The sequence below is a fragment of the Triturus cristatus genome, chromosome 12 (assembly GCF_964204655.1).
Source record: "Triturus cristatus chromosome 12, aTriCri1.1, whole genome shotgun sequence".
Taxonomy (NCBI): domain Eukaryota; kingdom Metazoa; phylum Chordata; class Amphibia; order Caudata; family Salamandridae; genus Triturus; species Triturus cristatus.
Genome location: NC_140595.1, coordinates 157,673,112 through 157,685,225, shown reverse-complemented (window position 1 = coordinate 157,685,225; position 12,114 = coordinate 157,673,112). Strand labels below are relative to the sequence as shown.

General features: G+C 46.1%; 1 protein-coding gene across 3 annotated transcripts in view; it reads right to left on the bottom strand.

Annotated features, from left to right (window-relative positions):
* POLR3C (RNA polymerase III subunit C) overlaps positions 1–12,114 on the bottom strand; it is a 148,209-nt gene that overhangs the window by 91,098 nt on the left and 44,997 nt on the right. For all 3 annotated transcript variants that reach the window (XM_085638929.1, XM_085638931.1, XM_085638930.1), the window contains exon 3: positions 2,706–2,961. In XM_085638929.1, coding sequence (XP_085495055.1) covers positions 2,706–2,961 — 256 coding nt within the window. The remainder of the gene's footprint in view (positions 1–2,705; positions 2,962–12,114) is intronic.

Here is a 12,114-nt window from a genome sequence, read left to right as displayed (position 1 = left end):
GTTGCGATGGTGCCGCGATGAAATTTTCCACGCACTCTCGTCTTGCGACACGCAATCGGATGATGCGTTGGGTACCAGTCACTCTTGTTCACGCTTCTGCTTCCCAGCTCCCAAACACAGCAAAACGACCTCCTGAAGCTCCAAGACTGGGCAAGCACTCCAAGGCAGGTCAGAACTCTCTCAGCAGAGTTCCAGGGGAGCTGGTGGTGAAGTCCTTTTGTTCCTGGGACTTCTTAACAGGGAGCCAGCTCTTCTCAGGCCCTTGGAGATCAGAATCAAAAGAAGGGGACACAGCAAAGTCCTTCCCCTCTCCTTGGCAGCAAAGCAAAACAGCAAGCAGGCAGTCTTCTCCTCTTCAGTCCTTTCAGCTTTCTCCTTGGCAGAGGTTTCTTCTTAGTTCCAAAGTGATCTAAAGTTTAGGTGTTTTAGGCCCCTCCAAGCCTTTGTCTCTCTTTGTTCCAGTGGGGGGATTCCCCTGCTCAAACCGGTTCCTGGGTGTGCTCTGCTCTGGAGCACCTGGTTCCTTTCAGAGTGAGGGGCAGGGTCGTTAGACGCTCAGCAGGAGGTGGAGCCTTCTTTGTGCCAGCAGAGGCAGAGTCCTCAGCCTGGCCAGCAGGGGGTGGAGCCAGCTTTGTGTTTGGCAGGGACAGCCCTATTCAAACCCAGGGACTACTCCTCCCACCCATCTAAAGCAGATCTCCCTATTCACCCTGCTGCTGACTCATCCAGGCTCCTGGAGCCACCTGGCCCATCACATGACACCCTTCAGCCAACCAGCACACAGGCACACAGGAAGGTTAAACAGGAGAATAGCTACTTTCTAAAAAGTGCTATTCTCACACAGTGAATTTAAAAACCATCTTGCTAAAAAGATGTATAATTAAATTCTGAACACAGAGATACCAAACTTGGATTTTCTATCTTGCCCTTATGGGAAGATAGGCATGTAAACAGCCTTCCCCATTCTATCCTATGGGCAAGATAGCCTCTCAGCAGTGAAAAACGAAAATGGCTGTAATTCACTACCAGGGCATGTTACACACCTCAGTACATGCCCTACCTTTCAGATACACTGCACCCAGCCCAAGGGGGTACCTAGGGCCACCATAGGGATGCCTTACATGTACAGAAAGGGAAGGATAAGGCCTGGTCAGTGGGTGCACTGGCCAGGTCGACATGGCAGTCCTGGACTGCACATAGGCACTGCAAGCAGGCCTAAGACATAATTTTAGCGCTACTCCTGTGGGTGGCACAATCAGTGCTGCAGCCCACTAGTAGCATTTGAATCACCAGCCCTGGCACACTCAGTGCACTTTACTAGGGGCTAACAGGTGAAACAAATATACCAATCATGGATAACCAATCAATATAACAATTTATACAGAGAGCATATGCACTTTAGCACTGATCAGCAGTGGTAAAGTGCCCAGAGTCCTATTGCCAACAACCACGGGTCAGAAAAAATAAAGGAGGAAGAAGCAAAAAGTTTGGGGATAACCCTGCAAAAAGGGCCGTTTCCAACATTTACACATTAGGAATTCTCCCAGGTCCTAATGTAATCCATATACTCCACTCTCATGTCCATGACAACCCATGATAAGTGGCCCGATAGGCACTAAAGGGAGAGAACATATCACAAGAAGATTGGGAGGGCTTGTCGGCTGACATCCGGAACGCGACTCGGATCGGTCAGGGCTGAGAAACCTGTTATAAAATCATATTTATATTTTAACATACTGATGGGTTGTGCTGGAGGGGATGACATATGGAAGGGACAGAAATACATGTGTGGTGCTCTTACCCTAGATTGAAATATGCTGGAAGAAGATAATGAGTTGCATTAGGAAAGTAACATGCCGCCGATTCCTCAGAACCTCTGATGACGACACTGGGCCTTCGTCCTTCACATTGGGAGGACCTCACACTTCCAATGTGGACAGTTCTCTCACAAATATGTCTGGCAGCCAAACCAGAATCAGCTGCACATTGAAAACCAAAACGCACCAGACATCTCAAACTGGTCGAGAAGACTTTGGTCTATGATGGCCATGGAAATGAGCACACATGATTTAGGCAGCATGAGGAAGCGATATCTGACGACATGGAAACTCCTGATGGATCATTTCTCGTCCGGCTTTCAGTTGTTTTTCTTGTTCACAAAATCTTCGTGCTTAGAGATTGAATTGGAGCCCAAAACGGGTAGAGAAGGTGGTAGGATGGGATGGTGATTTTTTTTGTCAAGGGGACATACAGAGTTAAATAGCGAGAATCAGTACTGAAGACATTACGACAGGTGTGTGAGTTTTTCGATGTTTAGTGGGGAAGGGTACCCATGTTTGACTGAAAAACATCACTATGCCTGGATATGCTGGAAAACGTTAAGGTTCCCATTATTGTTGGTTATGGAAAATGCACTAAAAAGATTTTCAAAAAAATAATTTCATGCCTGTAAATTCTAATGACGAAAAACAAACATTGTGATGCTTTTGTGTAATAAAATGAGTTGAAGTTTAAAGATGGAAACATCATCACATAACAAAAACTCCAACTTAACTTTACAAATTAGTCATCGAGGGCAAAGAGGCATTCATTCTGGTGTGCTAAAAGACACAGTATTCTCGAAATTGCCAATAAAGCAAATTTGTAGTTTGCAGACTATACCAGCGTACTGTGTATACACAGTTAATGTCATGCCCACTGCTTACCTTCCAAGGTTTCTGTCAATCTGTCTGCCACCTTCTTCACAGTCGTGCTCATGGTCATCTTCCCATTCAGAAGCAGTTCCTCCACGACCAGCTCGCCCGTGTCCCCATACAGTGTTTTCGCTGTGTATATATATCTTGGATATCGAAGAATCCGCAAAACACGGTCTGAGTGAGCAGCATATTCCACAAAGCCACGCTTATTAACTTGGAAGTCCACAAGGGTATGCTGAATGAGTACGCATAGCGCTTTCCTGACCTAATCAAGTACAGAAAGAGATAAGCTAAGCATAGTACATTGCGAATTTACAATTTTTACTTAGAACACCTTCTTGATAAGAGACAGATGATTCAGGTTCTCTTTAATGACCGGTTTCCCTTTTCATGTATGGCAGTGTTACAATGGTAAACCTAAGAGCTATCCCAATAAATGGAAAAAATACACATTTGTTTTTTTAAAACAATGGACAAATATCTAAATACCTACAAAAGTCATCCACTAAAACAACATTTTATTTGCACAGAGAATTCACCATATGATTTTTGTTTTACGGTTTGCTACAGTGTCTACAAAGGGGTTCCAAAATAGAAAGTGTGGGTTGTATGCTGCTATCTTCAGGCAGAATACTAAGACATCTCTTGGCTGATGGCACTGTGATACTTCTAATATAATATACAATTGACAAGAAAGTAATATCCTTGTATTTTGTTCAGCAACAGCAATGTCAAATGAATTGACAACACAGACTTGTTTAAAAATACCCAATAGTCTGCGGTTAGACTGTAAGAGCAGGATGAACTGTGGCCTCTCCAGATAGATTCTTCAGTCCATTGTACGATTTGTAGACCAGTCTTAGGGTCAGATCAATCGCGAGGTACAAACGAGCCATGGCTTTTTTGAAATACTAACTGGCACTGGCAGTTCCGGTGGGTAGGTCCCCTCTACGTGATTGGTCTACAGAACTCCATTATATATTTTGTCTGTGTATTGGTTACTAGCCACATGAGGTTGTTTCAGGTTGCAGAGATCTTGGAGCAGTGTTTTCAGATTCACTGTGTAAAAAGTTCAGTTTAGAGTTTAAAAACAAAATGCAGAATCTATCCTAAGCCCAGCTGTGACTTAAGAGATATGTCTCTAAACCCCATATTTTATATTTTCATAATATTAAAATGTTAATAAAATCCCACCACAAGATCAAGATCTCTATTTAATATTTAATGATCTGACAGACATTGATATAGAAAATCAAAACTGATTATTTACGCTTCATGTTGGCATATGATGACTCAATATTTTGAAAACGTAACGTTTTATTAATACATCTCAACCTTGGAAGAGCACTTGAATGTATTTGAACTCACAGTTATTTTACCATCTTTCACCATACGTCCTTATTCTATAGTTCCTGTACATAAAATAAAATTCTCAGCCAAGCTTTTGTTTTTTTCTAGATCAGGATGTGGGAGCAGGATGTGGGAGCAAAACTGATCAAAAATCAAATAAGTGTCAGAAAGGTGAAGAAAGGCAGGTTTGAGGCCAGGGTCCTGTTGACCAAGCTAAAGAAGTGGCCAGAGAGCTATCAGTCAAGGCAGGTTTGAGGCCATGGTCCTGCTAACCTAGCTAAAGATGTGGCCAGAGAGCTATCAGTCAAGGCCGATGGCACAGATGTGTCACGTTAATATAGGAGGCTCGCATGCCACAACAGGGAAAGGAAATGGATTGGAGTCTGTAGTAAACTAGTTCGTCCTGCCATATTATGCTTTTTTTCCCCTTTTATGCTTCATATTATCTCAAATTAACAGCAATGCACAGACTTGGAGGTGTGAATATAAAGATCAATGGTGATATAACAAGCTAATAGCCAGACTGGCCAAGCAAATAAAACTTAAAATCCCCTCCGGCATAATATCAAATACCTGGGGCCGTATTACACATTCTCATTGTTTGTGCCAGGCACACACAATGGAAATGCGCCCTAGTAAGATGAATGCGCTGCCCCAGGGCAGTGGCAAACTAGCCCTGTCCTGGGGGAAGCGCATTCATGTGAAAATGCGGAGCGGTAGCCACTCAGTGTTTTCACAGTGTAGGCGGTAAACCACCTGCACTTTTGAAGGAGATTAGAGATCCCCTTGCAGGCGGGTGCAGTCAGTGACTGGACCCGCCTGCAAGGGGATGTCTGGGGAGTCCATGGGACCCCCTTTCCCCCCCTCCAGCAGGCTGCCATCAGTGGGCACACTGACACTGCGCCACCTTTTAGATGGCACACTCTCAGTGTGCCTCCTAAGGGCTTCTTTGCCTCTGCCTGGGTCTGTAATACGGTGCGGGCGCAGGACCAAAGAGATGCTCTCATTTGCATAGGGCACAACCCTAAGCAAATGAGGGAACGCACCCTGAAAAAGGCGCTGGTGCTTTAAGTGTGCCAGCGCTATCGGTATTACTGAAGGGGACGCACAAGCATCTGCGCTCCCTTCTGTCATACCAAAGTGCCCCGGGGGCGCACAAAGCGGGCGCAAACACCTGTTGCGCACTCGAGGCACTTACTGTAATATGCCCCATGTGTTACATAAATAAACATAATGCATAAACAATTAAAATGTCAACCGGTGAGGGTTGCAATTGACTGTAAATTCAAACCTGTCTGATAAATCTACACTACTATGGCACGTCACACAAACTGGGTTGCTCAAGCAACAAAATGCAACCCAATAAAGGTGCAAGTTGATCCCCTCACATTTGGTGCACTATTAGGGTCCGTGAGTGAGCAGGTCTGTTCTAAGGGGGCTCTAGATATCCCTTTGGTCTGGAGGGCTGTGCCATTAATTCAGCGTGTAATTCCAGTTACCTGGCCTAGACCAGCACGGTGTAGAGTGCAGTGGTCAACAGTAGATTAGAGTGGCGTGGAGTGCACTGGAGTAGAGTGTAGTGGCGTAGAGTGCATTGATATAGAGTACAGTGGCATAAAGTGGTGCAGAGTAAAGTGACAGAGTGCAATGGTGTAGAGTGCAATGGTGTAGAGTGGTGTGGAGTGCAGTGGCGCAGAGTTCAGTGGCACAGAGTGCAGTGGCGCAGAGTACAGTGCAGTGGTGCAAACTAGATTGGCATAGTATAGTGGCATAGAGTATATTGGTTTTGAGTTAAGTGGTGTAGAATGCATTGGAGTGCAGTGGCGTGGCGCAGAGTGCAATAGAGTGGAGTAGAGTGCAGTGGCATAGAGTACATTGTTTCAGAGTAGAGTTAAGTGGTGTAGAGTGCAGTGGTATAGAGCAGAGTGCAGTGGTGCAAAGTAGATCAGAGTGGATTGACGTAGAGTTAAGTGGCATAGAGTGGCATAAAATTAGAGCAGCAGTGTGTGCAGTGTTGCAGAGTATACTGTTGTAGAGGGCAGTGGTATATAGAAGAGTGGTGAGGGGTGCTTTGGCATGCAGTGCAGTGGCACCGAATAGAGAGGCGTAGGGTGCAATGTGCAAGAGTAGAGTGGCATAGAGTGCAGTGGTGTAGAGAGAAGCGGTGAAGAGTACAGTCATGTAGAGTAGAATTGAGTGGCGTAGAGTGCAGTGACAAAACACAATGGCGTAGAATTTCATGGCCTAGAGTGCTGTGGTGCAGAGTAGATTGGCGTAGAATGCATTGGTTTTGAGTTAAGAGGTTTAGAGTGCATTGGCATAGATTGAATTGGCGTACAGTGGAGTGGTGCTGAATGCAGTGGCATTGAGTAGATCGTTTCAGAGTAAAGTACAGTGGTGCAGAGTAGATTAGAGAGTATTGGCATAGAGTGCACTGACGTACAGTGGAGTGGTACAGAGTAGAGTGCTATGGCATAGAGTGCAGTGGCATGAAGTGCAGTGTTGCAGAGTAGGGTGGCATAGAGTGGAGTACAGCAGAGTGGTGTAGAGTGCAGTGGTGCATAGTAAGGCAGTGTGCCCTAGAGTTTATTGGCATAGAGTAGAGTGGAGAAGTGTAGAGTAGAGTAGAGATGCAAAGGGTGGAGTCGTACAGAGAATAGTGCAGTGACGCGGAGTGGCACAGTGTGGAGCAATGCAGAGTAGAGTGCAGTGGTGTGGAATGGTGCAGAGTAGAGTGGAGTGGGGCAACATGGAATATGCATGGTATTGCAGCATGCTGCTATTACAGACAATACATCTTATGTTTAAATGATCATATTTGCACTCGCATACAGTTTTACTGATAAACGTATACAGCGCACAAACGATAATGTGTGGAAATGTCATCCCCCAAGTTATTAATCTGATCCTGAGCACAGTTCATTTGAAAAAAAATAAGATCGTACAGCCTTTCTCAAGCAGAGCCCAGTAGCCAGCATGATTGTCACATAAATACTCACTCTGAAATCAGAAAAATAAAAATAAACATCAGGCTTCCTGGAAAAGACAGCCTGGCATTTGACCCCTGTCCTTGAATGCACAGCAAATGTGACAAAATACAAACAAGATTTAAAGGCCTTTTCACAGAAAGCGAGGTCATAGAAGAATACAGTAAACAAGGTCTGGGCAACAAGAGGGACGGGGATGAACTTGAGCTGGACAGTGTAAATCAAAATAAAGCCAGCAAATAGAAAGCCAGAAAATGTGAGTTACAAACCACAAAACCAATGGTTAGCAACCGTGGAGTGCATTCATAGGGCCGCTTTCCGAATGACCCCAAGATCTCTTGTCTGGTAGTCTGCAACCTAAAACTGGCTCCTGCATTTAAATCTGGATGGAAGTCCTGCGGACGGGCAAACAGTGCCTGTAAGTTATGTCTCGTTACGTGACCCTGAGAAAATCCAGAATGGTCCGGCCTTACAAGGTCCGTCATCAGGTGTGGCAGGCAGTTAGTGAGGAGCTTAGTGGGAACTTTGGCACTGCAATTTAAAAGTGACAGTGGACGATAGCAATTACAGCTTAGGGGTGGTTAATCTGGCTTTAACAGTGCTACAAGGACCTCCTTCCGCATTGGCAGGGTAGAATCCCCAGCTTGTGGGCTTCCACATACACATTAAGTAGGTGAGGCGCCAGGATGTTGGCATATTTATCGTAGAATTTAGCTGGCAGCCTGTCTTGCCAGTAAGTAATTCTTTTATCACTGCCAGTATTTCCTCCAGCATGAATGGTTGCATGAGAAGGAGACAAGGTGCTTTCAGATAGTCTGCTATCTGTGCAGGGGTTGTGTATAGACCTGCGTAATATAAAGCAAACACCTTCAATAGCTGAGTGTCCCACTGGATCTCACTTTGTGGTCTTCTTTTTCCAGGAGGTCATTTGCGACTCGTTTATTCATGTCTGCTAGGGTTTTGTGAGGGCACTCCCCTTCCCCATATGCTCAGGCATATTTATCCATATATATATATTATGCTGGAGGATTAAGCCGTAATAAAGCACTTTTGAAAATTTGCTCGTTGTGGTCCGTACCTGATTCCGGGAAAGAGTGAATGTCAGGAGCTTTGTTAAAAAAACATATCCGGACGGCTTGGATACTGGGGGCTGGAACGTAAAGAGGACCTGAGGGACTTCGTGGACATCATTTTTACCATACAATTCAATTTTATTGCTGCGCCTTTACCCTGAACATTGTGTTCTTTCACCAAGCATTACTCACCGGGAAGTGGTGCTTTCTGGGAGTTGAAGTCGTATCTGGGCCACATCGGGAGAATGACCATGTGACTTGGGGTTGGAACTCACTCACCTTCCAATGAGGGAAATGCAGGACACACATAAGGTGTGGGTGGAGTAATATCGCGGTAACAGCGGCAACTGAGGAAGGCTACAACGGCGAAATGCATCTTGCTTTGCTGTCCTTATTAAATGGCTCCCAAAGTTTCCCCGAGTGTCCTCTTCTCCCTTCCTACTGGAGGGGGTTTCGTTTGAGATATATCTTCTGAGAATTCAGATGTCTTGGCCCGGATCTGCTCAAGAACTTGTCCCCTATTCTCTCCACCGACTGCCAAATAAGAATTGCTGCCCCCTCTCCCGAGCACAAGAAGAGTATGAAGCGGTGACACAGTGGGAGGTCTATCTAGTTGGCAAACAACATTCTGTGCTCGGTATGAGGTGAGTTTCTTGCATTACTACAATGTTAATGCGGTGTCTTTCTAAATAGACCAGAACCTGCTGCACCTTGCAAGAGTTGCTAAGGTCTCTCACATTTCATGCCAAACGTTTTATGGTTAGATCAGTCTGTGCATCAGTCATACCACTGAATTAGATTTATCTCACAGCAGGATGGGGTATGCCATAGCACACACAGAGATTGTATCACACTATTTAACCACAGGTCCATGGTGTTACGTGTGTAGGTCACAATTCCGTTCCCCTAGTTAAGAGCCCTCCCTTCCTAACCCATCCTCGCTGGCTGGTGATTATCCGGACATTTAGACTATTCCCCGCCTATCCTAATGAACCCACGTCAACTAACATAATAATACACAATTAAAACTTAAGACAAGCATTTACAATGCAATGGTCTCGGCATTGTTAAAGTTATAGGTATTGGCATTGCTCATAACCCCCACCACAAATCTTCAACACAACACTTAACCAGCACTCTTAACCCCCTTTATTCTCCCAATGTAGGCAGCAGTAGAACGAAAGCACCAGCTGGCAGAGTTATATATTTATACGGCGCAAACTCGCCCGGAAGTTATTGGAGCGCTTTACATAACCCCGTATTTACATTACACATTCAGGCACGGGGAGATTTGGAGCGCCCCGCATGAGTGCCGGCTACGTTACACATTCAAGCACGGGGAAGGATGTGGACGCGACCCCGAGGGACGAACTCTGGCTTCCAGCACAAAAGTCGGCAGTGTAGCCGACGGACAAAGTAATGATATAGCATGAACTCGCCCGGAAGGTATTGGAGCGCTTTACATAGCACCGTATTTACCTTACACATTTCGGCACGGGGAGATTTGTAGCGCTTTACATGAGCGCCGGTCACGTTACACATTCAGGCACGGGGAAGGATGTGGACGCTACCCCGAGGGACGAACTCCGGTCTCCAGCACAAAAGTCGGCAGTCTAGCCGACGGACAAAGCAATGATATAGCGTGAACTCGACCGGAAGGTGTTGGAGCGCCCCACATAGCACCGTTTTTTAATTACACATCTCGGCACAGGGAGATTAGTAGCGCCTTACATGAGCGCCGGTTACGTCACCCATTCAGGCACGGGGAAGGATGTGGACGCGACCCCGAGGAACGAACTCTGGATTCCAGCACACGGCGAGGCAGAAAACAGGCACACAGGCAGCATCTGAATACAGAGAGGCTTACTCCCAGAAGTAAACAAGCACACCACTGCCTTTCTCCGAGGTGAAAGCAGAAATGCCTCGGAGAAAGGCAGCGGCGTTTTCGGATTCGGGGGCGTGTTTTTCTCAAACAACACACCCAGAGAAAAATCAGCAAAAAACACGCCCCCGAATCGCAAAACGACGGGGCTTGTTTGGAGAGACAAGCCTCTTCTCCAATGGCTGACCAGCATTTAAGAGGCCAGCCAATGGAGAAGAGGAGAGAAGAGGGGCGGGTTCAAGCCCCTCTTCTCCAAGTCATTAAATCTCGCGAGCGAGACTGCGCAAGCGCAGCCTTCGCTAGCCGAGACCTAAAAAGAAAAAAATGATTAACAATAGTAAAACCTCTGTAGTGCCATAGGAGCCTATTTGCATCCCTTTGGGATCAGGTCAATGGAGTCAGAGGAAAATTGTTGAGCACTAGCAACCTGCAAGAGCACAGCGCATGCACAGGGGAGAAGCAAAATTTGACATTTGTCAGACAGGGCTGTTCAAAATATATAATTTAAGCATGCATAGTTTGCATAAGTCAGCATAGTCTTCAAGTAAATCAAAGGATATCAGCACACGACTTCGCCTGGCCAACCAAGCACACAGAGCTACATCACCCAGACTGGGCCACTCCGTGTGAGTCTTCACAGAGTAGACCAACCCTCTGCAGCACAGAGATCCTGCCGTTCCAAGTCCTCCTGGGGAAGTGTTTTCGGGAAACCAGTAGCTTGTCTGGAAGATACGTTGCTTGTCCAGAGAGGTGATCCTTTGACCTGCCAGTTATAGCATTAAGTACCGCCTCTCTATCATGAAGGTTTAGGAGGTGCACAATAATGCGACAAGCAGGATCGCCGGCGGTGGCCTACCGCCAATGAACTGTGCACCCTCTCCACAACCAACAGGAGGGGGATGGCCTCTGAGTCAATATTTGGCAGCATTAGGCGCTCAACATATTCTTCCAGTTTGCCTGGATTTGGGAATCCCCAATATACAGATGGAGTAGTTTCTTACCTGTAACTCCAGTTCTGTAGTAGGGGTATCTCTGTTATAGTCATAATCATATGAATAGTCCCGCCCATGTGCGTGGACCCCGGAGCACTTCACTAGAAATAGTCTCTTAAGTTGTCCTCTTCTGCAATCCTGCATAGACACTTAAGAGAAAATAAAAGACAAATAATGCAGCCTGAAACCAACAAGGCTACACTGGCCAGTACTTCATCCTGAAGTGAAAAAGATAGCCAGATAACAATTAAATTTAATCATTTTGCTAAGTTTCACACATAGAGAAACTCCCCTTCACAAAGATACCTTTTTCATGATGGAGAGGAAGGGTTGGACAGACAAGCCCCATAGGCTGCCATTATGTGTCTGTAAATGGATACCGTGCCTTTAAGGAACCCTCCAGAGACCCTCGGTATCCCATGATGCACAGCCAAAGGCCAGTTACTTTCAGTTCTTTTTGAAGGTGTATAAAGCCAGGCCTGCTGAATTCAGGATAGTACAGTTTCATCCACCAGGGAGGAGGGCGGGTTGCTTATGACTATAACAGAGATACCTCTACTACAGAACTGGAGTTACAGGTAAGAAACTACTCCTTCTGTAGTAGGGGATCTCTGTGTATTGTCATAATCATGTGAATAGAATGACAAGCCCATCCCAAAAAAAACAAACCCAGCGGTGGAGGAAACAGACAAACCCACTACTGAGCAAATAGATTCCTCAGCGAAGCCTGCCCAACCAGCACCCAATTGTCCTGAATTATCTTTCTCCACTCTGCCAGGTAATTTTGAATGCTTCCCCCCACCGGAGTCGGTAACAGAAGAGGGGGAAGTAACCTCTCAGGGCTTAGAACCAGCGGGGGCCTTGTTCCCCAATGTCGACTGTGGTTACCCCTGCCTCTCTGACGTCTCTGAAATGGTTGCCGCTGAAACTGCTGCTGCTGCTGTCCAGCCTGACGGCCCTGTCCGTGTTGGAACCGTTGGTTAGAGTAACGCCGTTGGTAGGGGCGGAAACTCCTACGCTCCTCCTTAGGCTTTTCCAAGCCAACAGCCTTGAGGGTCTCAACTTCAGCTTTCATTCGAGCCATCTCCTCGTCCGCATGGGAACCAGTGGAACCCGAGAATGGGAGATTAGTGA